General features: G+C 53.0%; 1 protein-coding gene and 1 long non-coding RNA gene across 4 annotated transcripts in view; one reads left to right on the top strand and one right to left on the bottom strand.

The window, feature by feature from the left end:
• The window catches only part of PLXDC1 (plexin domain containing 1), a 57,041-nt gene extending 34,179 nt beyond the window's left edge, over nucleotides 1-22,862 (top strand). Inside the window, exons 8-14 of one of the 3 annotated variants that reach the window (XM_045889007.3) lie at nucleotides 4,467-4,562; nucleotides 9,971-10,052; nucleotides 13,373-13,433; nucleotides 14,639-14,774; nucleotides 17,530-17,565; nucleotides 20,078-20,238; nucleotides 21,507-22,862. In XM_045889007.3, the coding sequence (XP_045744963.1) occupies nucleotides 4,467-4,562; nucleotides 9,971-10,052; nucleotides 13,373-13,433; nucleotides 14,639-14,774; nucleotides 17,530-17,565; nucleotides 20,078-20,238; nucleotides 21,507-21,626 (692 nt within the window). In that variant the 3' untranslated portion in view covers nucleotides 21,627-22,862. The remainder of the gene's footprint in view (nucleotides 1-4,466; nucleotides 4,563-9,970; nucleotides 10,053-13,372; nucleotides 13,434-14,638; nucleotides 14,775-17,529; nucleotides 17,566-20,077; nucleotides 20,239-21,506) is intronic. The other 2 variants (XM_045889008.3, XM_054510830.2) reach the window with 2 other exon arrangements.
• On the bottom strand, nucleotides 8,201-13,530 carry LOC135363049 (uncharacterized). The gene is made up of 4 exons (XR_010408769.1): nucleotides 13,355-13,530; nucleotides 12,503-12,641; nucleotides 11,986-12,282; nucleotides 8,201-8,548 (listed from the first exon to the last, which is right to left on the bottom strand). It is a non-coding gene; the product is annotated as an uncharacterized LOC135363049 (long non-coding RNA).
• Nucleotides 22,863-27,707: the final 4,845 nt, after the last annotated feature.

Raw genomic sequence — 27,707 nt, 5'->3', positions numbered from 1 at the left:
TGATTTCTTCTGATCCATCCAACTCTTCCCCACCAGTGTCTGGTTTTGAAACAAAATGGGACACGTAAACCTCTCTTTTGAGCCGCGAACGTCTCTTGTTTAGGCAGAAGCGCTTCCCGCTTCTGGATCTTAGTATTTTTGAATCTTTGATGAGTGGAGGCAGAGATAAAAACAGAACGTCTCAAACTGCCAGAAATGTGGCTTTGGCGTGGCCTCTCTGTCTTGGTTCCGGAGGGATCTGTTGGTCATGCAGATGGATGTCATCATCCTTGGGCGAGCCCCAGATGTTGGCGAGATAATCCAAAAGCAAATAACTCAGGCAGGGATATTAAGAGTTCTGTTTATAGAGAAATAAAAATACTACCAAAGCCATACACTCAAACAAGTGCAAGTTGGCCGTTGAAGTGAGCAAATATTTTTAATCAGAGGTCTATTTCCGCACACCCACCCTCATCTCCCTTCCTACCGTACTCATCTCCCCTGCCCTGCGGTAGGGCCATCAGTGACAGTCTTCGGAGCACATGTGACCCTGTCTGGCTGCGTCCTTCCTTGAAGTACACCCCCAGCTTTGGTTCCTCGGCCCAGGTGGTGGGGAGACCCATCCCTAGATTCTGGTGTGAGGTTGGCTGGGAGCCTTGCCTTCTCAGGTTGCTGCTTGTGGGTCTCTATCCCTGAAATCGGCCTCCTTGACAAGTTCATGTCTCCATTCATGCCCAACCCTGACTCCATTTCACCTTCCTTCCCACCCTGGGGACCAGCTCTCCTCTACATCCTTGCAGGTGGAGAGATCTAGAAAGCCAGGTCTCCTCTCCTTTGAGCTCTAAGGTGGGAAGGGGCATGTCTGGCTGCAGAGCCCATTGGGGGCTGCCCTTTCGAGAAAGGCCATAGTCTGGTGGGCTGGGGAGGAAGGGCGTTCTTCCTTAAGGCTGTGGACTGAAGTTATAATAAGTTGCTGAGGGTTTTGTGACTATCTACAATCCACTCATTCACTCACAGCCATTTTTTGAGGCCCTGTTATGTGCGGGGCCTGGTGCTAGGGACTGGGGGATGGAGGGAGCTCACAGCCTGGTGGAACAGGTGGCCAGCAAAGTCAATATTGATGGAGTGGTGTAACAGGTGACACTGGACATCGTGCAGGGAGCTGTGAAGCTCAGAGGAGGGGCCACTAACTGTGCCCAGGGAGAGTGGAGAAGCCTTCAGGGAGGGCTTGGCCTTTGAGTTGAGTCTTGAGGGAGGAAGCAGATAAGGAAGAAGAGTTTACATAGACTCTAGACCCGATGGTCTCAGGCCCCTTGGAAGACCTGGAATTTCACTTTGTTTTCTTCCCTTTACATTTTAGTGCTAAAAGGGGTGATTTTTCAGAAGGAGAGATGGCCCTTGGGGGTGGTGTGTGGGACAGAGCTGTGGCAGGCTGCCTGGGTGTCCTCTATCTAGATGTCCCACATCCCCTAGGCTCACTCAAATCCCAGGCCAGCTTCCCATAGCAATTGGTGCCACACGGGGAGGGCCCTGCAGCGCATATGGACCTTTATTAAAGATTAAAGATTAAAAACTGAGCAGAAAAATTACAGAAAGCTGACCTTCCTCACCCCAATCTTTTCCAGACCCCGCTCCTGCTTGGCAACGGGCCTTTCTTGTACCAAAAAAATTGTGTGTGTACAGGGCTCTGTGAGCCTCACTCCCTCAGCTTTTGACGGAGGAGTCTCTCCTCCCTAGGACCTTGGTAAGCCTGTAGACATCGGGCAGTGACTGCCTAAGATATATGAAGCTTTCTTCTCAGCCCCTTCCCTTTCAGACTTAGGCTTGCTTAGGAAAACAATAAGCACACAATTACTCCATCTTTGGGATGTTGGCTTAATTATTTATTTTTACTGAAACATTGTAAATGTTTCCTTTCTACCCTTTCAGAAACACAAATACAGTGGTTTCCCCCCCCTTATCTGCGGGCACACGTTCCATGATCCCCAGCGGATACCTGAAACCAGGGGTAGCACTGAAGCTTATAGATACTATGTTTCTTCCTATAAACACATACCTATGATAAAGTTTAATTTATAAACTAGGCACAGTAAGAGATTAACACCAGTAACTAGTAATAAAACAGAGCAATGATAGTAATGTCAGGTTATAAACGTTAAGTGAATGTGGTCTGTCTCTCTTACTGTACTGTACTCACCCTCCTTTTGTGAGGAGATGGAGGGAGTTGAGTGGCGTGGCTGACGGCGGGGGAGGGGGGGTGTGGGGGGGGGTGGAGGAGGGGAGGGGTGGGGAGGGGTGGTCACAGACCGTGAAAGCAAAGCCGCGGATGCGGAGGATGACTGTAAAGAAACCAGGAGCTACGGGGGCGGGGACCCTTGTGTAGAGTCAGGAGAGCAGAGTGACCACGTCTCTTCCAGATGGTGTGTCCAGTGACTCCAAATTGGTAGCTTGAAATCAGCATGGGGAGTATTTAGACCACAGAAGTCAGCAAATGCCACCAGTCAGGGCTCATTCACCGCATAGGACGACCTTTCCCGGACATTCTGCCCTTGGGCATGTTTCAGGGGCTGACGCGCGCATCACCGCTCTCTAGCACAGCAGTGTGGTCTGGTAGGAAGAGAGCACCAGACCAACTGCGGTTCAGTCCTGGGTTAAGTAGGAGGCATCGATTCCGAGATCAGGGATAAACCAATGATAGAAACGAAGATGAGATGTTCTTTTAAGCAGATTCAGGAGGAGGGTGGGGGGGGTGGGGCACCCGGGGTGGGGGGGCACCCAGCACAGGACATCCTTCCTTTCACAGCCGGGCCTGATGAGCTGTGCTGCCACCCTGGGGAAGATTCCTCCAAAGCACCTTCAGCAGAAAGAGTAACTTACATCCCTGCCTACTCGCGGCTTCCAGTACCAAAAACCCAGCTCAAATTAGCTGAAGTGGAAGGGGGAATATGAAGTAGCCCAAAGAACAAAAAGGAAGAACTGAGAGCCAGAGAGACAGGAACCAGGGCAGGTCCTGGGACACCAGAGGCTGGAGAGCCACTCTTATGTTCTGCTTCATGAGGCTTGTGCGTGAGATTGGACCTGTGGCCATTCATGGACTTGGAGGTTATATTTTCTCTGCTTCATTGCTAGAAAGCAAAGGGCCTTTGGGTTACAGTTGAAAAGTCCCAGAGAAGGTCTCTGATTGGTCCGCTTGCATCACATGCCCAGCCCTGGACCAATCACTGTGCAGCCAGGGAGGAAGGCTCATGAAGAAAGATGGTAGCTCCGGTGCAGCTCACGTGTAGGAATGGACTCGGGGTAGTTCCCCAAAGGGAGTGCTGTTTCCAAAAGGAAGAAGTGGTGCTGGGCAGGCTGAACGCTACAAGACTCCTTCCCCTTGTAGGGAAATTCATTCACAAAGCTCGGAGGCTGGCTGCTGGCCTTTCAGAGCCTAAGGAACCCCCCCCACCCCGCCCCGCCCAAATCACGGTCCTCGGGTGGGTGTGGGTATACAGTGGGATGTATCAAAGCATCTCAGATTGTCATTTTAGGAGAAGTCTTTTCATCTACAATTCCACTTTTTTCCTCCCAAGTGTGTTGTAGCAGGTGTTTCTGTCTTTCCACATCACAGACAAGAAACTGAGGCCCTAAGATTGGGAGCAGAACTCGAATCAGAACTCAAGTCTTTTGACACCGACGTACTGCAAGGGAGTTACTGCAGGGACTGAGGCAGAACATAAGCCCAGCCCCTGGCTGCCTGGCCCTGAAGCTCGCTCTGGCTTCCATCCAGGACAGGAGAGGTTCTCCAAGTTCAGCCTGTGCATCCGCAGACATTTGCAGAGTGCTCACTGTGGGTCAGGTTCAGGACCAGATGCTCACAGTCTAATGGCCCTAAATAGACCCTAATGACCCCACATATGGGGAGTGCAGTGGGAGCAGGGTGCCTGGCCTGGGTAAAGAAGAGGAGGGAGCTGGCGAAGGAAGGCTGCTCAGAGGAAGTAGCTCTGAGCTGGATCTGAAAGGATGAGCTAGACAAGGAGAGAAGGGATGGAAGAACATTATGGGTCAAGGGAACAGCAGCTGTGAAGACACAGAGCCATGCAGAAGCATGGGAGCTCCTATGTCTTGACCTCAGGGGCAGCCAGGCCTCTGTGTGGAGTAGTTTGACCTGTTGACAATACAAAGCTCTTCTCTCAGGGTCAACTCCTGTCCTGTCTCTCTGTAGCTTCAAGATCATTGTCCCAGGTTGATGAGTTTCTTCCTGCCCCCAGTGGCTGCGTCCTGACTCCCCGATCCACTTGCTGCAATCTCTTGCCCACCTATCAGGCTCTAGGTACAAGTCTCGAAGGCCTCTGGCCATGAGATGCTCTGCCTCTGTTTCAGAATCTCGGTGAAGGACCATCTTTGAAAACCACCGTGTGGAGCTGGATCCCAGCAAGGTCACCTATCAGGCTCCAGGTACAAGCCTCGAAGGCCTCTGGCCATGAGATGCTCTGCCTCTGTTTCAGAATCTCGGCGAAGGACCATCTTTGAATACCATCGTGTGGAGCTGGATCCCAGCAAGGTCACCAGCACATCAGCTGTGGAGTTCACCCCACTGCCCAGTGAGTAGGGGTCGTCCCCACCAAGGGAGGGCATTCCACTGTCCTGGAAAGAGCTTCATAGTCAAACAATCTGGGTTCCATTCCCAGGCCCACCACTGACCCCTGTGTGGGTATGGCTGCCTAATTTCTCTGGGCTGCCATTTCTCATTTGTCACATGGGCCTAACCCCACTTCCGTCCCAGAGCTATGGTAAGGGTCAGAAGCAGGGTAGGTAGAGTTGAGGACAAATGTCAGCTCTGACACTAACTGGCATATCCCGGGCCTGGGTCGTGGTTTGTACTTGATACATGACAGCTATGGTTATTGACACACAATTAAGACCCAGGAAAGGTGTACCCCTGAGAATTTTTTTTTTTTTTTAAAGATTTTATTTATTTATTTGACAGAGAGAGACACAGTGAGAGAGGAACACAAGCAGGGGGAGTGGAGGGGGGAGAGGCAGGCTTCCCGCCGAGCGGGGAGCCCGATGCGGGGCTCGATCCCAGAACGCTGGGATCATGACCTGAGCCGAAGGCAGGCGCTTAACGACTGAGCCACCCAGGCGCCCCACCCCTGAGAATTTTTAGACTGAGCCCCCAGGAAAGGTAATCCAGGAACTGAATGAATCGGTCCTTACATTTCTTTTTTTTTTTTTTTAAGATTTTATTTATTTATTAGAGAGTGAGCAAGAGAGAGAGAGAGAGAGTGTGTGCAAGTTGGGGGAGGGGCAGAGAGAGAGGGAGACGCAGACTCCCCACTGAGCAGAGAGCCTGAGATGCCAGGGCTCAATCCCCGGATCATGACCTGAGCCGAAGGCAGACCCTCAACCGACTGAGCCCCCAGGTGCCCCTTCGGTCATTACATTTCTTGTTGCATTTTCCTTAGAGGAGGAGTAATGCTGGAGTCCACAGGCAGGAGGCAATAAAGGGATTTAGCCAGCAGTCCTCCAAGACCCATGGCTCGGCCCTCCCCCGTGCCCCACTCACCTGCAGTTGAGGCCATATGTCCATGGCCAAGGCTCCAGCTACTGCCGTGGACCCCACCGGACCGGGGTTGGATGCTCTTCAGGATATGGTCAGGGCAGCTGGGGAGAGCGAGGGAGAGGACAGGACTCCTGTTCTGGCATTTTTACTTTCTTTTTATTTTTTAAAGTTTATTTATTTATTTAAGTAATCTCTACACCCATCGTGGGACTCAAACTCATGACCCTGAGATCAAGAGTCACATGCTCTCCAGACTGAGCCAGCCAGGCGCCCCTGTTCTTGCGTTTTTTTTTTTTTTTTTTTTTAAGATTTTATTTATTTATTTAATTGACAGAGAGAGAGAGAGAGAGACAGCATGAGGGGGAACACAAGCAGGGGGAGTGGGAGAGGGAGAAGCAGGCTTCCCGCTGAGCAGGGAGCCCGATGCGGGGCTCAATCCCAGGACCCTGGGATCATGACCCGAGCTGAAGGCAGTCGCTTAACCAACTGAGCCACCCAGGCGCCCCGTTCTTGCATTTTTGAAAGAGAGTTTTAATTTCCTCTCCTGTCTCACAGTACCTGCTAGTTTCCCTCTGAAGCAATGGCCTTCTCCCTGCTTTCTGGGGCCTTTCTTGCCTTGCCTTCCCCTGCTTCCTCTTCCCTGGGGGTTCTGGGAGCAGGGGGGTGGAGAAAGAAGAAGGGGAGGAGGAAAGTTCTTGAACACTAGGCCTGTCTCTGCAGGGCTCAGCAGGTGTCTTCCCCTGGGAAAGAGGAAGGCCACAGACATCATGGGGTCGCAGGATTAGGACCCCTTGCAGATCACAGCCCCACCCCCACCGCAGCTGCCCGCTCTCTTAGGCAGGAGAGACCTGGGGCCTGAGAAGCAGGGGTTCCTCAAGGACTGCCGAGGGCAAACCTCAAGTCCTAGGACTTGAATAAACTGCACTTGGGAGCAAGGACATCCAAGGGCAGGGTAACTGCCTGGGCGGAAGTGAAGCATCCTGGGAATCATTTCTGGGTCACTGTCTGTACATTTCAGCCACTTCCCACCCCTCCAGTGAATTTGGTGAGCGTTTAATAGCTCGCAGGACGTCTGAAATGCAGATGAGAAATAAAGGTCAGTGGGTTGTACGCATACCCCACGGAGGCTCCCAGGCTTTTTTCTCATGGCCGGTTTGCCTGGAGCCTTCTAAGGGGCCTCCGGAGCCACTGGGAATGAGCAGGCCATGGGATCCCATGTGGGGGCCCCTGTGGGTGTGGCTGGTGGGGCAGGGGGCAGTGCTGCCAGGGCTAGGATTTGAGCCCCTGGAAGGCCGGTTAACTTGGTCCTGAGAAAACTCAGCATCCCCCAGTGCAGGATTTCTCTCTTACCTTTGGGTGGGAGAGGACTTAGCCAAGATTGGTCCAGAGGTGCGGATGGGCTATCTCCAAGCCATTATACTCTGTGGCAGGTTCGTCCGGGTCCCTCTTCTAGAAGACACTCATGAAAGGCTGAGAGTGGGAGCTGAAGCAGGGAAGCCCACCCGTGGGACCTCAAGGCTAAGCGCTCAGGCTTTTGGCTCCCACAGACCTCAGTGCAAGCCCAGACCACCACTCCTAGCTCCAAGACTATCTCTAAGCCTCAGTTCCCTCCCTTGTAAAATGGGGATAACAAAACCACCCAGGGACCAATTCCATAAACGTTGGTCAACTGCTTACCACGGGCTTGTGATGGGGTGCTGTTCTAGAACGTCTGGATACAGCAGGGGACAAAACAGCCGGAGAGCTCCATTCTATTGAAAGGATACAGTGCCACCTACAGCCAGTCGCTCCCACAGTGACTGAAGGTGACACGCTGTGCCCACAACAGCTTTGCTCCCACCCCCCCACGGCTGGTTCCCAGCTGCCATCTTGCTGGGGGTGCATGGAATGCAAACTGGCTCCCTCATTAATGGATTGCAGTAGAGTCCCGGGAAGACTCACATAGCGAGGAAATGTGTGTGATGGCTATTGAACGAGTGGTTATTTTTCTGAGTCAGTTGTCACTTCTGCTGCTAGCGGTGTCTTCTGTTCCATTCAGCTGCTCATCAGAGGAACCCTTCTACTGCACATGCTTATTCTGGGTGAGGGCCTGCGTCTCCTTGGGTTAAAACGCACAGGTTTGTGGCAGCTGCTTGCCACCCAGAGGTCATTCTGGTTCTCTTCAGAGTAGCGCTCAATTGCAAGCGAACAATGCTTAAAATCCAGCCCCCATACCTCCTGCCTCCCGCACCCCCCCCCCGCCCCCGCCCCCGCCCCGGCCTCTCTGCTCCCGGGCTTGGCTGGCGCCAGAGGGGTCCGCGCACCATCCAGCAGCCCGCTCCCACCAACTCCCCTGCTCTCGGGCCCTGCCCTGCCCCGGGCCAGACCCCAGCTGTTGTTCCTCCTCGTTCCTGTCACCCTCAGCTTGTCCACTCTGCCCAGCCCGTTAGCGTTCTGGTTGCTGCTGGGAACACGGCTGAAATGGGCTCCTCCTGGGCCTCTGCGCGCAGGGGCTTTTCTGCTTGGACTTCTCCTCCTCCAGGAGAGCCGCCAGGCTTGCTTCCTCCTTTCTCCCAATCTCTGCCCAAATGACCTCTCCTCAGAGGCCCTCGCCAACCTTCCCGTCTCCCTGTTGTGCACCGCTATTTTTCACAGCCCACTGCCAGAAGCCCTAGTGCAGACTTCGCTGTCTGTGTACTGTAGGCCGTCTCCTGCTCTAGACTCCAGGCTCCGGGCAGGCAGTGCGTCTGTCTGTCTTTCCCTGTTCACCACTGTATCTCCAGCAGCTGGGACAGGGTCTGTGGCAGGTGCTCAATACATAGTTGTTGAAAGATTGCCTCAGGGCGCCTGGGTGGTGCAGTCGGTTAAGCATCCCACTCTTGGTTTCGGCTCAGGTCATGCTCTTGGGGTCCTGGGGTCGAACCCCGTGGCAGGCTCTGCACTCAGCTTGAAGTCTGTTTGAGGATTTTCTCTCTCCCTCTCCTTCTGCCCCTCCTCATGCTCACGCGTGCCCTCTCTCTCTCTCTCTCTCTCAAATAAATAAATCTTTAAAAAACAAAGAGGAATGAATGCAAGCATGAATGAACAAGTAGACGAATACCTGGTCGGTACATTGAGGGGAATGAGTAAGACCACAGTCAATCACAAGCAGCATTCGCAGGGCTCGCCGCATGGCCAGCACTCATACAGACCCTCGCTTGGTGTCACCTCATCTCCTCCTCACTGCACGTCTGCCCAGCAGAGAGCATCAGGATCCCTCTTTTGCAAAGGAGGAACTGAGGCACAACAGGGGTCAGCAACTCCCCAAGCGAGATGTAAACCCAAGTGAGCAGAGACACCCATATACTCCCTGGGGTAGCTCACTTCCAAGTGGAGAGGGAGAAGAAAGGGATGCGATTATGAATGCCTGGTTTACCCCCACGGACCAGTGCTCAGGCTTCCCTGGGAGGTGAATGAGGAGGCAGAGACAGGCCAGGGGACGATCCTGGCACCAATCCCCCCACAGGGACCGAATGAGTGCTCCCAGCTAGCACTGGCTGGGGGGCAAGCCAGAACATCTTAAACATCCTTTTCTGTGATTATAGCCAACAAGTGTATTATAAACATTAAACTTATTAGAAGACTAGCTCTTGTTCCTGTCAGGAGAGGAAACAGTAATCATGTGACATAGTAGCGTAGCTAACCCTATAATGGCAATTCTTTTTTTTTTTTAAAGATTTTATTTATTTATTTGAGAGAGAGAGAATGAGAGAGAGCACATGAGAGGGGGGAGGGTCAGAGGGAGAAGCAGACTTCCCGCAGAGCAGGGAGCCTGATGCGGGACTCGATCCAGGGACTCCAGGATCATGACCTGAGCCGAAGGCAGTCGCTTAACCAACTGAGCCACCCAGGCGCCCCCTATAATGGCAATTCTATTGCGATATAAAGGTGTCAAATCAATGTCATACACCTTAAACATATACAGTGTTATATGTCCGAAATATCTCAATTAAGACAAAGTATCCTTCTCAAGCCTGTAATTGTGGGCAATAGCCCAGCAGTATAACTTCCCGGGCTAGGTGAGATCCCTTTGTCCATGCTTCGAGGCCCCTGTAATTTTCCTTCACAAGCCTCATCACAACGATAATTACGTGGTTATGTTTGCTTGATGATCTGTTTAGTGTCTGTCTGCCCATAGGACTGTAAGGCCCAAGAAGGCAGGCACTGGGATTTACTGCGCAATCCCCAGCACCAGCTCAGGGCCTGACCCCCTGGGGACGGAAGGAGGAAGGAGGAAAGTGGGGGGAGGAAGAGATGGAAGAATCTAGGGCTGGACTCAAGTGAGGGTGGCATTAATGACCTCCGGGGTCCCTGCTAGTCAGAGACTCCGGAGTTCTGTAAGGGCCCAGCACTGGGGAGAGCTGTGCCTTTTGGAGGTCCCTGGAGGTCCACGGAGGGTCTGAGGGACTGCCACCTTCTCTCTCGCAGCCTGCCTGCAGCATCGAAGCTGTGACACCTGCGTGTCCTCAGACCTGCCCTTCAACTGCAGCTGGTGCCACGTCCTCCAGAGGTTTGTGCCCTGGCTGAGCCTCTGGTTCCCACAGGCGGACTGTGGAGGAGGGGCAGAGGGTGACATGGCCCCCCTCCCCGCCTCGGCCTCATTGCCAACATGAGAGCCTCTCTAGCCAGTCTACTGTGCCCCCTAGGACAAGAATGTCGCAGAAGTGAGTTTTTCCCTGAGGCCTGCGACCGATCAAGGTGACTGTGTAGCAGGGTCCCTGTGCGGACGCTAGGTTTCTGGAAGACCATCCAGGGATCCCATCTACGGCAGCTCCTCTTCACACCCCAGAAGGGTCGGTTCATCCTAGGGCAGGGCTTCTCAGAGAATGGCCCACAGCTGTGAGGATCCCAGAATCAGCTAGGTCTTGTGTCAAATATGCAGATTCCTGGGCCCTACCCTGGATCAGGATCTCTGGGAGGGAAGCCCAGGAGCCTGCATCTCAACATGGTGCCTCATCTGCAAACAAGCGTGAGACCTGCCATCTCCAAAGTCCCATTGCCATTGGATGAGAGCCCCATGACCCCACCTTAAGATCTTTGTCAGGCTGTAATGGGGTTTCCTGAAAATCGGGGCTATGGAAATTGCAGGCATCTGTGGAAGGTTGGGGCGGGCTACAAAGCTGTGTTTGCTTGGTTTTGGAAACAGGCAAAAATTCCGGATGAGATTCGGGTTCAGGGATAAAGTTCTTAAATACAACTCATCTTCCATTCCTTGTTCTGAAATCATTTCCTCACAGATTAGACTCAGAATCCGAGCCCTGTTCTTCCGTCCAAAATAAATAAATAGCAGGGAGGGAAAAAAAAAATTTCTCTGGGGACTTGGGCTCTCATGAGAGTGGGAAGCCCTATGAACTCCAAGAGCCTACGAGGCAATCTTGAAAATTGCAAATTACAGAGTCTGCGTTCCACGCAGCTGTGGGGCATCTGTCAGCGTTTCCTTCGCTCCTTTCAAATATCCCGGTGCAGAAATAGAAGCTGCCGCCCTCACAGGCGGCCTGCCCAGCACAGGGCACAGCCCGGGCTGGGAAGAGAGGGGCTCCTGTGTGTTTTTCCCACCAGCTGTGCTCTTATTCACTCTCTTGGGGCCTCAGTTTATTTTCCCCATAAAATGGGCTGTGGTGATGTGGCCCCGGGGAAAAATGGTGAAGAACATGTCATCATTTTAATTTCTCAACTACCAAAGAGCATTTTTGCAAAGTGTGCAGGGCCCTGTGCACGAAAGGCATGGAGCCTCGAGAGAATACCTAGGGTAGACCCCAGCTTGGTCCGTCCTGGAATGCAGCTTTGCTGCCTGGTCCACCTCGGGCACGCTCAAGTTGTGAGCCACTGTCTCAGCGTGGAGAGATAGTCCAGATGAGCTCAGATGACCCCTGGAACCCTGGGGCCGGCTGCCACCGCATGACTCAGCATCCAACCAGAGCTGAGCCATGAGAGCTTCAAAATGGGTCAGATGAAAGCAAAACCCTCACACTGACACATCCTCATTTAACACATACGCCCAAACCCAGAGACCGTGACTGTTTAATGAGGGTTGGTCAGGTTGGGGGAGGGCAAGGACTTGAGTGTGGACACTGCGTTTGCTGTGTGGTCATGTCCGCTCCGGGATGGAGAAGCTCCAGCACAGAGCAAGTGAGGCTGATGTGGGGCCGAGATCTTGTCCCCCGATGCCCATGGGCCTGGGCTCACCCCAGCATGGGCCCCTCCTTGCCAGCCCTCTGGAGCCTTGGCATCCACTGAGAGCTGACCCCAGGTCCCTACAGAGCCAGAGGGCAGGGCTGGTGCCGAGGGGCCGGCCATCAGGGACTCTCCCACCAACAGCTGCTTGCAATCACCTTGTGGGTTCTCAGCTTCCCCTTCCTCTCCACCCACTCTGCCTTCCGCAGCCTCCCAGAGTTTCCCTTCCTTGCGCTGGGGCTGGATCTGATTTCGACAATTTCACTTACCATGGCCGCTGTCTTCCTTTCATCCCACATTGCCCCCACCCCGCCAAGGGCCCACTCTGGAGTCTTGGGGTGACTCCAGGATTTGGCCCAGGGAATGAGGGGCCATAATCCTTGCTTTCCAGTGTCACTGGGAGGGTCCCATGAAACAGGACAGGAGCAGCATATGGCTGGGGCGGCACTTGGCATTCAGGAGGCGCTCATTAGTGGCCATATCTCAGGCCTTTCTTCTCTGCATCTGGGTTGGTTGGCTCAGGTCTTAGAATGTGATGTTCTTAGACTTACATCAAAGGTTCAGTCCTTGAAAGAATCAGTTAGTTTGGCTTAAAAAGAAACTTTAGCTCCCAGCCCCCAAGAGAACCCTAATCCTCCATGCCCCAAAGTAGTGGGCACAGAGGACCTGAGAGTGGGGGAGTGGGGATGGCTTAGTTCTCCCCCTGCTGCAGGAGAAGCAGCTCGGAGCCCGAGGGGGCATCTTCAGAAGGAAACACTGACAGTGCTCAGAAATCCTCCGCCTTACCAGGTCTCTGGCAGATGGGTGGGCGGTTGCTAGTGAAGAAAATTAACTGGCCATGAATCCTTTCTCAGCAGTGGTGGCTCATGATATTATTCTTCCCATGCACATGTCCCAGAGCTTGAGTTGGGCTTGGTGGACTCCTCTGGCACCAGAGTGAAGAAGGGATATTTGAGCATGATGCCATGGAGAACATTCCCTGACTCATCCTCATACCCCCACCCCTTCCCTCGGGAGGCACTTGGCATCTTCCAGCCCAGCTGAGCTGCACAGTGTCCTTTCCTGGGACACTGACCAGCCAGGTTTTTAATTTCTCCTAGCCTCTGGCAAGAGCTTCATTTCTGCCCTTTAGTGATCACACAGGAGACATTGGCTAACTCTGCTGATGTCTACCTCTCCTTGTCAAGTTTAGGCCCCTCCACAAAGAAAGAGGCGGATTGTCTGTGAATAAGCAAGGCTTTCCCAAGAAGACATTTGTGTGAATTCCCTGGATTCTCAGCAATTCCATAGCAACCTAGAGCCAAGAGGATCTCAAAGTTCATTTGAGGTCATGCAGTGCATCTAGCTCCCTCTACACACACATGTGGGTAGATGTGGCCTTGGTCCTGGGGAGCGGGGTCCGAAGGAGGGTAGGGATGCCACAGACACGTTCCCTTCCTTTTGGGGAAGGAGTAGTTGGGGAAGAAGGGTCTGACTGCTGATCCCACAGCTGCCTGGTGCTGAAGATGGCCCCTGCCCAGTGGTCTTGATCACTGCAGTCCTGGGAGGTCGGCCCCCTCCTCACCATCATCGGAGAGCTGTTACTGAATGGGGGCAGTGAAGGGGAGGGCTTCTCTGTCAGCCCATCACACCTCTTACCTTCTGGTCCCCTGGCAGATGCTCCAGTGGTTTTGATCGCTACCGACAGGAGTGGCTGGCCTACGGCTGTGCCCAGGAGGTGAGAAGCTTCAGCGAGCCGGGGTGTGGGGAACCATAAGGCTGCCAGCGGGCCCCTCCCGCCGTAGCTCTTCGCAGGGCATCTTTGGCTCTTGGCGAAATTCTCCCCTTCATCTGGGACTCTCAGACTGCTCTGAGCCAGTTAGAAGACTTGGGAGATTTTAGAGGGTTTTCTGGTCTCTGAGAAAAACACTTCTGGTGGCTTGGCCTTGGGTGGGCAGCTCTCCAGGAGCTCTTTTGGTGTTTGCAGAGGGTACGTTGGGCATGGTGCTGGCCACAGCTGGATCCTCTCGGAGGCTGGTGACATTCTCGGGGCATTTGCCCTGGCTCCAGTCCTCAGGCTCCTCAGGCTCTTCTGGGAGGCCAGGCTTTTCTGGGACGGAGGAGGACTGTTCCAGGCACCTCCCATTTAGAATCCCACATAGGTTCCTTCTCACTGCTGGAGTTTTCCAGAATGCTCAACACTTTGATTCTGGGTGGGGAGTGTCCTGTTGTTACACCTTATACCGACTCAGACAGATCCATTCATCCGTGCGCCCTTTTCCTCTCCCTTGTCTTCTCCAGCCCTTCTTGCAGTGTGTGCCCAGTGCGTGCGCCCAGCACCCCACTGCATGCTGCCCCACACTTGCTCTGCTTTAATCTGAACAGCCCCAGGAGCTGGGGGCCGGTGCCCCGCCCCCCTGCTCAGAGCGGGGAAACTGAGGCACAGAGAGATTTAATGACTTGAGCTGCCTCTCACAACTGGTGGGATATGGAAGTGCCAAGGCCCCACATTTAAACATAACCCTCCCCCCCAGACCCCACTCTCTGCGCTCACCACCTCCTCTGTTATTAGTAAGGCCAGATGAGCCTTCTGTGTCCTGAAAAAAAATCTTATCTAGCAGCCCACTTCTGACGCTGGCTGTGGTGAATGTACGGATTTGCTCCATTTGTTTAAGATTGGCATCTCAGCTCCTTCCTGGAGGAAGGATTCGAAGCAGCGGACAGCTAAATTGCCTTGTAAGGTAGACAAGGCACTTTCAGGATAAAGTGGAAGGCGTAAATGCACTCAGGGCCCAGCTCGGGTGAGTTCGCCACACTTGAACCATGCGCCGGCATCTGAAGGTTTCTGGCCGCTGGGGGATGAAGGGGCCCCCTCCGTCCCCCCAGGGGAAGGCTCTTCTCTGTGCGGTGTCTGTGCCCAGCGGTGCCGGGTCTCTCCTGCAGGCAGAGCCCCGGATGTGTGAGGACTTCCAGGACGAAGGCCACTCCTCGGCCTCCCCCAACAGCTCCTTCAGTCCCCTTGAAGGAGACCTCACCACCACCTCCTCCTCCCTCTTCATCGACAGCCTCACCACGGAAGGTAAGTCGTGAGCCCAGGCGGGGAGCAGCAGGGGCAAGAAGCCACGGGGAAGGGACAGGCTCGGGCCCTGGTGCATCACAACCATCCCTGACAGGGGGGATCTCAGGGAAGACGAGTGGCCCCGACTTTCGCAGAGGAGGGCCCCGAGGCTCAGAGAGCTGGAGTCCCCAGCTTGCCGGGGAGAGGCAGAGCCAGGTGCTGGCCCACGTCAGGACGGTGGGACGGATTCACTGTGGCGAGGGGAGGAACATGAACGTCCCAGCCCAGGGCCCGGTATTTGATATGGTCCACCCCAGGTCATCTTAGTAGCATCCCCACAGAATCCGGGAGGTCTTAGCAGCCCTGTGGCAGGTATGAACTCAGTCCACACACTCAGACGTGAGCGAAAGACTGCCTGATTTTTCTACAACTGTGCTTCTGGCTCTCGATGCTCACGCAGCTGGAGGGGTGCACCTCCGCTTGGCTTCCTGCTCCTGGGACCTGGTGTGGACAGAGGGTCAGAGTGGGGCAGCTGTATCCAAGAGGGTTGCCGCTGCTCCGTGCCCACCTCTCCGGGGTCTGGCTGCCCCACCCCTCACCCCAGGGGCTTCTGCCATCCCAAGGCCTGGGGGTCTTGAAGCTGCGGGGAGGTCTGTCCACCCGGAGGTACCACATGGCATCTGGGGAAGCCTGGTGCAGACCCCTCCGGGATTCTTTGGCCGTCTCTGAAAAATTTCTCTCTCACCCTTTATCAATACATGACCGCCAGGTTTTAGCCCTTTGCCCTTAGGCTCAGACTGAGAGACGTGGGCTCGTACCACCTCCATGGAGCCACGTACCTGCTTGGAAGGGGCAAATGGAACAGAGGAAAGGAGAAGAGAAAAAGGCAAATGTTTTAAAACATTATTCAGCCACCATCCCATTTGGCAGCTATGGAAACAGGCTCGTAGGGGCAAAGTTGGTTACTTGGGGTTACCTGAAAAGTAAGTTGTGGAATGTTCTTTCCACGGTGCCCCCTGCCTTTCTCACTGCAGCCTAAAGAACTGGAGAATGGACCCATGGGTCTGGACAGAAGGAAGTCCTAGACGAGGGAGCACATGATAGGCGAGCTAACTTTTTTTTTTTTTTAAAGATTTTATTTATTTATTTGAGAGAGAGAAAGAACAACACCAGCAGGGTGAGGGGCAGAGGGAGAACAGACTTCCTACTGAGCAGGGAGCCCAGTGCAGGGCTCGATCCTGGGACTCCAGAATCATGACCTGAGCTGAAGGCAGTCGCTTAACAACCGAGCCACCCAGGCGCCTCACGAGCTACTGAGGGTCCTGACCATATGCTAACCTTGTGCAGGCATCAACACTCACTTGGTCCTCCTAACAATCCTGCATGTTGATGCTTTTGTATCCCCATTTCACAGAGGACACACTAAGGCTCAGGGAGGTCAGTGACTTGCCCAGGGTCACATAGCCAGAAGAGGAGGAGTCAGGTCTCATTCGGCTCAAAAGCAGCGATCTTGCCCCTCGACTGCTTTTCTTGGTGCTGAAAAAAAAACTTTTTTAAAAAATTTATTTGACAGAGAGAGACACAGCGAGAGAGGGAACACAAGCAGGGGGAGAGGGAGAGGGAGAAGCAGGCTTCCCGCTGAGCAGGGAGTCCGATGCGGGGCTCGATCCCAGGACCCCAGGATCATGACCTGAGCTGAAGGCAGACGCTTAACGACGGAGCCACCCAGGCGCCCCCCCCCCCTTTTTTAAGATTTTATTTGGGGCGCCTGGGTGGCTCAGTCAGTTAAGTGTCTGCCTTTGGCTCAGGTCTTGATCTCTATCCGGGTGGGGAAGAGCCATAGGGAGGGTCAACCATTGGAACTTATTTAGGAAGCCATAGGACACACCCCTTGCGGTGTGGAAATCTTTCCTCCAGTTGTGTGCCAGGGGAGGTCTTCAAGCAGAACTGCATCTGTGACACAAGATCGCTGCTTTCGAGCCTCTTCAGGCCTTCCTCAGCCTCCTGGCGCCCCGTAGGAGAACGTGCCAGGTCCTCACCTTGGTCTCGTGGACCCCCACCCCACCCCCAGCCTCATCTCTCACCACACCCCACTCACACCCTCTCCACCCTCCAGCTACTCGGCACTGCTTTTTATCCCCACCTGGCCAAATCCTTGCTGACTCTGGGCCTTTGCTCATGCTTCTTCCTCTGTCTGGAACACTTTCCCCTGCCCCACGTCTCGCCCCTCCGTCTCGACACCCTTTGTCTGGGTGAGGCCCCCAATCAGAGCTTCAGTATGCTGGGTTTTAATTGTCACTCCATCTCCCCTACTTGTTAACTCCCTGAGGGCAGAGACCATGTCAAACCCCAGTGCCTACTCCCAGGGCTCAACTCCGTAGTAAACATCCAATAAATATTGCTTGAATGAATGAACACGAGACTAGGAAAAGTTGGCTTGTTGGTGGACTTCCACCATTACACTGCTGTGTGACTTTAAGCAAGTCACCTCCCTTCTCTGTGCTTCAGCTTCTTTGCCTCTAAAATGAAGGATTAGGGGCACCTGGCTGGCTCACTTGGTAGAGCGTGAGACTCTTGATATCAGGGTTGTGGGTTTGAGCCCCACGTTGGGTGTAGAGATTACTTTCAAATAAAATCTTTACAAAAAAAAAAAAAAAAAAACCAACATGTAAAATGCAGGGTTGGACTAAACCTCCCTAAAATCCCATCTGGACCTAAAGTGACCAAGGCCATAATGATTCCACTAACTTTATGCCTTCTCTTCTTCTCTTTGAAGATGACACCAAGTTGAATCCCTATGCAGGAGGAGACGGTGAGTCCAGAGCTGCCTGCCACTCTTCATCAGACCCACTGCCTCTTGGAACCTGCCCCCCAAGAGAGTGCAGCAGGCACCTGGCCTCTCTGCTTTGGTTCCGAGGTGGGGAGGAGGGGAGTGACAGCGCCCTCAGCGGCCCAGACCTCCTGCTGGGCTCCTGGGCACGGGCCCACTAGATTGAAGGAATATGTCTACATCTAGACATTTCTCATCAGCCAGGAACCTCCTGGAGATCTGTCTTGATTACTCACTGCCCTGAAAGGAGTGAGAGGAGGAAGCAAGAGCGGGGCTAGAGCGGACATGGCAGTGTGTGGCCTGCCACCAACGGCCTCACCTCTTCTCCCCAGGGGCCTCACCGTCAATGAGGGGTGCAGAGCTGCTTCTCCCAAGTTTCCTTGGATTCCCTGCCCGGGTTGGCAGAGAGTACACAAAAGTTGTCTACCCTACTTTTTTTTTTTTTTTTTTAAAGATTTTATTTATTTATTTGACAGAGCGAGAGAGGGAACACAAGCAGGGGGAGTGGGAGAGGGAGAAGCAGGGAGCCAGATGCGGGACTCGATCCCAGGACCCTGGGATCCTGACCTGAGCGGAAGGCAGATGCCTAACGACTGAGCCACCCAGGCACCCCTACCCCACTTTTTACAGGGCACCAGAAGTTGGGGTCTTTTGCTCCCGAGATTAACTGGGAGGATAATCTGCTCTCTGGTGACATGACATGGCCCACCTCCCTGCCCTTGGCCCAGAGCCAGCTGGAGCCCTTACTGCAACCACTGCATGGGGGAGATGGACATGCCTTCCAGACTCTAGGGACCAGGACACTGCTATCCCCACCCGCAGGGGAGGAGAGGCAGTTGATGCAGCAGGGTGTGATCCAGCCTCCCCCCAGAGATGAAGGCATGACTGCTCATGAGTGAGTGTACATCGTGTGCCTAGGCTGGGAGTGAGGAATGGGGGCTGGGCCACGTTCCCCTCGCTCTGCACCATGCAAACCCTGACCATCTGATCGCCAGGGTCTCAGTGGGCTGCGGGCTGACTGCCAGGTCAGGGGAGACTAGCGTGGGGCATGTCACCTCACCTGTTGGCAGATAGCAGCACTGACCATGCGCTGGAGTGCCCCGGACACAGTTTCTCTCTTGGGTTTTTCTTCTGCTTGCAGAGAAGAGGGGATGGGGAGGACAATGACTGGGATGCGTGCGACATCCTATTAAAAGTCCCCACCTCCTGTTGATTCCCATTTCACCCATGACCCATGTAAGAGAAGATTTGATGTTTCTTTTGCTTATGTGCTCATCAGTCTTTTCTTTTTTTAAAGATTTTATTTATTTATTTGACAGAGAGAGACACAGCGAGAGAGGGAACACAGGCAGGGGGAGTGGGAGAGGGAGAAGCAGGCTTCCCGCCGAGCAGGGAGCCCGATGCGGGGCTCGATCCCAGGACCCTGGGATCAGGACCTGAGCCGAAGGCAGACGCTTAACGACGGAGCCACCCAGGCGCCCCTCATCAGTCTTTTCTACTTCATTATCTCCAGATCCCTGTAGGGTAGGGAGAAGCAGCAAGTAGCCACCCCAGGAAATATGGGAATATAGGCTTCTTAGTGGCCGGCTGACTCTGTCCTTGAGCAAATCACTTTACCTCTCTGTATTTCCAGTCATACAAGAAAAGGGTTGGACTAGATGACCTTCCAGCTTGATAGTCTATGGCAATACTCAGCCTCCTCCGTGGGATGTATTTCAAATGCTCAGGATGTTCTCAGAGATTGCCTGCTGGTTTATTAGCCCTCAGAGGACCTGGTTCACTCTTTTATTGAGCTCTTACCATGGGGCCTGCCATTTTTTCTAAGAGCTAAGGACACAGAGATGAATAAAACACCGTCCTTGCCCTCCAGGAGGCCACGGTCTGGTAGTAGACAGTGACAGATGAAAATATGGTCATTTTGTTATCAAAATAGCTAATACTTACTGAGGTCATCTGAGATTCCAGCCCTGGTCTTCAGCAGTTGACGTGAATGATCCGGTTTTAACCCTTAGGGCTTTAACACTAACCCTATTAGGTAATCATTATGATCCTTGTTCTATAGAAGTGATAAGTGAGGCACAGAGAGGTTCTGTAATTTGCCCAAGGTCACACAGCTAGTAAGCAGCAGAGCCTGGATTTGAACCAGGGAGCCATATTCCAGATCCCAAATGCCTCACCATCACTTAACCTATGAGAACTCCCTAAAACCATTTAAGTGGCACGTGTGTTGGAGAGAACTTCTCTTATGATCCTTATTAGACATTTGGGCAACTTTTAAGTGATTTTGGAAAACCACCTGAACCCTGCCCAGTGCAACGTGAATGCCATACTCATGATTCTACCCACTCCTGCCCCATCTTTTTACCTATTCCATAAGCAGGCCCGAAGTTTCTGCCAGTTTTCATCTCTGAGATTTTGCCAGAACCTGGGACTTCATGGCCCCACCTTCCCTGCTCCCCAATAGCCACTCCCTACCCTATCGGTCTCTCCACAGGCCTTCAGAACAACCTGTCCCCCAAGACCAAGGGCCCCCCCGTGCACCTGGGTACCATCGTGGGCATCGTGCTGGCAGTCCTCCTGGTGGCAGCCATCATCCTGGCTGGGATTTACATCAACGGCCACCCCACCTCCAATGCTGCGCTCTTCTTCATCGAGGTCAGTGTAGAATTTGGCCCCAGCTCTGCCGTCTGCCTCCGCATCAGCATTTCCCCAGCCACGGAGTACCTGCCTCTCCTCACCTCATCCCTCCCTGCCCGCATGCCTGGCTCCTGTTCCTTCCTGAGGAACCGTCCTTGACTCCATCCTGGCGCACCTTTGAGTCCCTAACCCCCCTCCCCTAGTCTCCCCCAGGAGTGCTGCACCCCTCCTGTCCTGTTGAACAGCCTGTCTGCCTTTCGCTCCCCCGTTGGTGAAATTAGAAGCGTCCCCAGAGGAAAGAAGGAGATTGTGCAGCCAATCTTTAATGCTTTGTGGTCTCACCCCCAAATTCCAGGCTGGCTGCTTATTCAAAGCCATAGTGGAACTGAGACCTTTGCCTTTTTACCTGTTGTGTGGGTGCTTAGGTTAGAATTGACAAGACACAGTAATCATAAGAGTTGCTCTCTCTGGGAGCTTTCATGGAGAATGCTATGGTTTGGAATGTCTCAGAATTCGGAAGAACCAGCTTGAAGTGCAGCTTGGGAAGTAAAGGCCAGCCCCCTTCTCTCTGGGCCACAGGGCTCGGCAGCTCCTGGCCCTATCCTCCACTCTCAGCTCCTCACCAGCTCTGTGTGGGGTCCAGTGGGGCTGCCTCTTTGACCACGGTCTCCCGCACAGGGGTTACCCAGAGGTGCAGGGGGTCTCCTCCTCTTTGCTTAGAAGCCCCTGTTTCTTGGAAGCCCTAACCAGTCAGCCTTAAGTTTTAGCCTCCCTGGGTATCACCCCGGGGGACTGCAGATCCCCAGCCATAGACACGCTGATGGGGCATGTCTGAAACTGGCCCAGGAAGGTGCATGTTCATAAGCTCCCCAGCTGTCTCTGCCGCAGGGTCTGTACTGTCTGGAGGGTTATCTTGGCATTTCCAGAGCCTCCCAGATCATCCCCTCTCTCACCCACTGCCTCACCTTTCACCGTCTCAGGGCTCCACTCGGTACGTTGCTAAAGGCTCTCACCTGTGTCCTGCAGTCCATGCCGTGAGGGGTAAAATGACCTCCTCCCAGCCCTCCTAGGGCTCCCAGCAAGGCTCCCAGCAGTGGAGGGATCACCATGGTGGGAGCTTCCGGGGAGGGGGGTTGCACTCCACCTGGCTCAGAGTGGGCCCCAGCGCCCTAGTGAAGAGAGTCTTCGTGCTGAGCACTGTCCCTGGTCAGGGAGGGGGTGGGGATGGGGTCCCAGGTGGGTGAGGCCACACCCGCTGACTCTGTGCTCTCCCCGCCCACCCACAGCGGAGACCTCACCACTGGCCAGCGGTGAGATTCCACAACCACCCCAGCCACTCCACCTACACGGAGGTTGAGCCCTCGGGCCACGAGAAGGAGGGCTTCGTGGAGGCTGAGCAGTGCTGAGAGCACCAGGTCTCCCCGTGGTAGGATAGGAAAGAAGACCCCGGGACCCCAAAGAAGACCAGTCGGAGCAGAGCGGAGAAGTGACTTTTCTTGGCTTCCTCTGAGCTTGCCCTGGCTGGGAAGATGGAGATGAGACCATGGCTAATGGTACCAGAGCCACGGTTTGGACATCGCATACCACACACTGAAGCAAGGGGGCAGAAAAGCAACCACATGAGGTTCTTAAGGGACGACAACGTAATTTCATCCTGCTTTGATGTGAGGGGTCTCGCCTTCTGGGTCTCTCAGTGGTCTCCTCCCGTGGTCCTGCCCCAGAGGCCCCTCCCACCCGAGTCACCTAACACCCCTCCACGGGACACAGAGAACAAGACGCAAGATTGGGGCCGCCGCATCCCAGGGTCCATAGACTCCAGAGCTGGTCCTCATGGCTATGGATTCAGTGTATTTCCCCCCAGCCTTGGCGGCTCTGGAAGTCTGAAGACGTTCTAACCATCTGCTAAACACAGGTACGACTCTGTCTGGCGTGTTGTCACCAGAGGAAAGCCAAACGCGCGGAGAGGAAAGAACTTGCAGGGGGGAAAGTTGCATTTTTAGGCTTTACTCCCTAGAGTTACCCTTTCTGCTGAGAACCAGTCCTACATGGAACGTGTGTGCAGCCCGCCTCATGGACTTTACCCCAACTGCGGCCCAGCCTTGGCCTGGCGAGCCGAGCTGGGCGGTGTGGGCTCCAGATTCCGATGGCACGTGTGGTGTCCACAGTATTCACTGGCCTGTCCTTCTGTCAGCGCCAGGAAGTACGTTCAAAGGCAGGGCCTGCCAGACTAGTACCTTTCCTCCTCTGAGCTGGATTTTTATAGCCATTAAAGAGAAGACACAGGGTGGTAGGAGGGCTTCTGGAGACGTCCTCAGCAGGGAACTTCTGCTGGATTCTGTTGTGAAGCAAAGCTGCTGGAACGGATGGGACAGAGGAAGCTGGCGTGGGAAGGAGGGACTTTCTGTGGAAAACCTTGACCTGGAGAGTCGCTCCCACATCCCCAGCTCTGCTGGAAGCTTTTGGAACAAAGTGTTTAGGCTCTCAAACTTCACCTGGTTTTAAGGGAATTCTGTCCCAGGGATGAGTTGGGGCTGCTTCTGAAGAGAATTTTAAAACTAAAATCTATAGCTCAACCTCATTCAAAGTAAAGAATATCAGCAGCAAATAAATGTTAAATCAGTCTCCACTGAGTCACGTCCTTTTATGCACGTCGCTGGGGACACTGCAAAAGTACAAGACCTCCTGAGGTGGCAGGTAGGGAGTCCATAAATAACCAGACACATCCAAACACTTGACCCATGGTTTTCCAGATGCTTCGTGGTTTATCCTCGGTGAGGCCATCATTGACAATCCAAGTGGGAAACATGCTGGACTTCAGCTATGTGTGTGTATGTGTGTGTGTGTGTGTGTGTTTCATAAACCAGACAAGGAAGAGCTATGGGGAGGGTCAGAATGTGAGAAAGAAAAAAGACAGGGCAGCCAAGAGAATAGGGTTCTTTCCAAGCTTCTGAAGGACAGAAAGGTCTGTAACTGAGCTGTCTTAATGAGAGAAGGGCAGCCAGGCGCTAAAATGATCTGGGCTCCCAGCACTCCCGGCCGGCAGGAGGGTGATTTCTGCCCTTGCCTGACTAGCAAAGCATCTATGACCTTTATGTGTCTAAAGTGGCCAGTGGGGCAGTTCCTACTGTGGCCAAACGCAGGGCACAGCACCATTTGCCCCACTCCCAAACTCCAGCAAGCTTCTTCCCAGTGGGAGCTCTGCTCACTGTTCGTGATCCCTGAAGGGAAAGAACACTGAGAGTGAAGAAAGGTGTGTGAGTATGTGTGTGGGGGGAGAGGGGGGAGGCACCTGGGTGGCTCAGCTGAGTTAAGTGTCTGCCTTCGGCTCAGGTCATGATCTCAGAGTCCCGGGATCGAGCCCCGCATCCTCCCTCTCCCTTGGCCCCTCCTAAATAAATAAATAAATAAATAAATAAATAATAAAATCTTAAAAAGAAAGAAAGAAAGGTGTGAGGATTCGGTGAGGCCTATGCCATAACCTCTGTAGGGCAGAGAAAGCTCGAGATGCCTCTGTCAGGTCAGAGCGAGGCTGGCTGACCCCAGGGAGGACAGTGGTGAGGCCATCAGGTGGCCTGGTTTATTCACAGCAAAAAGAGCTAAAGATGTGTCACTGGATATTCAGAGTCTTTGGACTTCTCGAGCCAAAACACATAGCCCAGGGCTCCCAAGATACAGAGCCAGGCGTCTCACGGAGTTAACGCTGGTTCCCAGCTGCCCTTAGGATCGGTGACAAGGTAAGCGTCTACTCCAACGTTTAGAGCAGGTTAGCTGGGAAGCGAGAGAGAAAGGCTCACTTGGAGAATGAGTGACCAGGAGGAGACCCGGGGCCCTATGGTTAACCTTCCACATTTGCCTACAGTCCAGCAAGGCCAAGTAACACCCCACATATGCTTGCAGACTTCCAGGACCTTCCACCCCACCAGAATATCCAGTCTCCAGGGAAAGCAGGTGGTTGGCAGTACCTTTCCCACATGGTGCCTTTGCATGTCCTCAGTGTGATCTCACTGCCGGGTGAGAGGGTAGGATTCATGGAAGTTCATCACTGTGACAGGAAACTTCAACCTTATGAAATAGGGCTCTGCAGAGCTGTGTTGTACCCAGAAATGAGAAGTTCTCAGGGAAGCTCTGTTTTATACCAGAACTCTTAAGAGAGCAAGTGTGAGGGAAAGAAGAGGAATGCAGAGGTCGGGTATGAGGAGTGCCTGGGGTCAGGCTGAGAGCACCCCTTGTACTCCTTTAATCTGCTGCCCCCAGATGCGTGGACGTGTCCTGTGAGGTGCTGGGGTTTCTGATCCTAGAACATGAGTGCATATGAGCCCACCCATCAACCCCAGCACCAGGAGTGTAGACGGGGTTTCCGAGCTCAAATGATTAGCCATCTCCCTCCCGCCAGAATCAGGTATCACCCACTCACCCCCAGCAGGCCTGTGATGCTGGAGGCCACTTCTTCAGGTCTCAGCCTGGAGCCTGAGGTTGAAAATGTCCTTTGGGGGGCGCCTGGGTGGCTCAGTCGTTAAGCGTCTGCCTTCGGCTCAGGTCATGATCCCAGGGTCCTGGGATCGAGCCCCACATCAGGCTCCCTACTCGGCGGGAAGCCTGCTTCTCCCTCTCCCACTCCGCCTGCTTGTGTTCCCTCTCTCGCTGTGTCTCTCTCTGTCAAATAAATAAATAAAATCTTTTAAAAAAAAAAAAGAAAAAAAAAGAAAATGTCCTTTGGTCACTATTCAAGTTTCTCTATGGACCACGGGAAGCAAGTTTTTCTTTTTCTTTTCTTTTTAAAGATTTTATTTATTTACGTGACAGAGACAGAGATAGCGAGAGCAGGAACACAAGCAGGGGAAGCGGGAGAGGGAGAAGCAGGCTTCCCGCAGAGCAGGGAGCCCGATGCGGGGCTCGATCCCAGGAGCCTGAGATCATGACCTGAGCCGAAGGCAGACGCTTAACGACTGAGCCACCCAGGTGCCCCTGGAAGCAAGTTTTTCAATTTGTGTGTTTTATCAGGGCTCTCCTGTGCACAGTATCCCTGTTTGTGTGTATATATATGTAGGTGTGCATACAAGTATGTGCACACACGTGTGCATTTTATTGCTAAAAACATCGGATGAAGTTGTTGCTATGTTCAGGCTTAAGACATTGGCAAAAGCTGTTTTAAAAGCTGCCATCCTCATTGTTTGAAAAGCAGAGTGTTCAGCACTTGAGCTGATCACTCGTCTGGTTGTGGGCAAGGCTAAGACTCTCTTCTCCCAGTCCTGGAAATGATAACAGATTTGCACAGAGCACTGATCAGGGGCTGCCCGCAGACTTCCTGGCCTTGGGAACCCACACCAGGTAGAGTCACAGAGAAAATGAAGCCAACCTCTCTCTCTCTCTCTGTCTCCACCCCCTTTTTCCCCCACTCCACCTCCCCAAAAAACCTGAACTTACATTCGGTATTAATAATAAAAAGCAACCTTCTTCTAGGACTTCTGCATTGTGCAGAATAAAGTGCCAAGAATTTTGAGTGCATTCTGCAAATTGCAGCTCCTACCTTGGCCCAATGACTAGCATCTCCTCTAAGGACCTGGACTAAGGAGCCTAGGAGAAGCCTCCAGCAACCTGCCCAGCAGGGCTGCTTCCCCCAACCTTCCATCCTACCTCCAGGAGAAAGAGCCTGGAAAGAGATCCCAGCTCTTTATTTATTTGGGGTTTGTAAATCCCTGGAAGTAAACCTCGTGGGTTTCCAATCAACCATCTAGAGACACAAAATCCATCTGCATATGATGAGTCTGCCACATTTCTGGAGGATTCCCAGTCAAACCACTTTAGCGGCCTTATTGTGCTTTTATTACTTTGAGTTTTTCGTTCACAAAACACGGTGAAGCAAACCAAAACAAAGAGAGGAAACATTTGAACTCTTCACAGCCAAAATCAGCTGTGCCAAATTTCAGGCTCCAAACAAGCTGATTTATAAATAAACATGCTGTGTTCACCGAATAAGGAGGAATGTGTTAGAGAAGGCAGCAAGGATTGGTGGAGAAAGTGCCGAGCTACGTAGCTGGTCAGAAGGTGGGAGCTGTAGCCCCAGCCTTGTTCCTGAGAAGCTGTGTGATGTGGACCAAGTCACCCAACTTCTCTGGGTAGGAAGATGCTCCTCTCCTTAGCAAACAGCCTCATCTGTGTTTTTTTCTTGCCCTAGCTCACACAGCAGCTCAGACCTAAGCAACCCTTTCCTTTCCATTATCCTGATAGGGTTACCAACTTGTTCTAGTCTGCCTGGAACTTTCTTGGTTCCAACACTGAGAGTAATATGTCCCAGGAAACCCCTCCAGGATGGGCACCTTGGATCAACTGGTTAGTTAGATCAACTGTCCAGACTCCATGGGCTGAAAAGATAAGGTTAATAATTTCAAGGACTTTAGGGTCTTGGACCTAGCTACTCAAAGTGTGGTCTGGATAGGCAACCCCAAAGGATTAGCTGGAAATGCAGAAGTCAGGCCCACACAACCCAGACCTGCTGAGTCAGCATCTGCGCTTGAGTAGCTCCCCAGGTGACTCATGTGAAGCCCAAGAAAGTTTGGGAAGCACTTCTAGGAAGCAATTTTACCTACATGATCGCAGCCTATTGGGGAGGCATTATTCCCCCATTTCCCAGATAAGGAAACTGAGGTTCAAACAGGTGGTTTACTTGTTTATTTGTTAATTTGATCCATACTCATTCAGCACCTACCACGTGCCAGGCACCGTTAAGTGACTTGCCCAAGGTCGCATGGCTAGTAAGTCACCAAGACAATCCCCAAAACTAGGGCTCTGGATTCCCAGCTGAGGTTGTTCCCTGGGGACCACCGGGCAGCACCAGAACCTCACAGCTACGGTTAAGTATGGAAGCTGGCTGTGGAGTATACAGAGTCCCCCCAGGCCTGGAGAGAGCCTCAAAAACAGGCATAACGATGACTTCAGATCCTCGTTCTTGGATCCTGAATCTGTGAGCGTATCAGGTATTTATTTCCACAATCCCAAGAGTTTGAAAATGTCCTCGTTGTTCCTGCCTCCCCTCATCCGGCTCCCCGCTCTCCCACTTGGAGACCCCCTCACACGAAGATTTGGAAGCGCTCTCCACAAGGCTTTACAGAACCCAAGGCCATGCCTCTGTGCTGGTTTTCTTCTTGAATGGAGGACAACTGATGACTTCATTTTCCACGATGGGGCTGGAGAGAAAGGAAGTGGGAAGGGGGAATCCTCACTTGAACTGCTGAAACCAAAGAGAAAGTCTTTGGGGGTGAGGTTTCTGATGTTCACAAGATATTTTTACATTTGGTCCCTGGAGATAGCTAAATCGTGCCCACAGTTCTCCACAAAGTTAAAAGCACCGAAATGGAAATATCTGAAGGCAGGCCAATAATATTTCAGCATACACTCACAGTCATACAATCCAACCTTCCCTTCCAGCTTCAGTCTGTCCTCTTCAAAGTTTTTTATTCAGAAATTGGCTCACCACCATGGGATCGGAT

Source organism: Mirounga angustirostris, unplaced genomic scaffold (genome assembly GCF_029215605.1).
Source record: "Mirounga angustirostris isolate CCGP_5_RB_7025 unplaced genomic scaffold, mMirAng1.0.hap1 SCAF_17, whole genome shotgun sequence".
NCBI classification, from domain to species: Eukaryota; Metazoa; Chordata; class Mammalia; order Carnivora; family Phocidae; genus Mirounga; species Mirounga angustirostris.
This window is presented reverse-complemented; position numbering and strand designations above follow the sequence as displayed.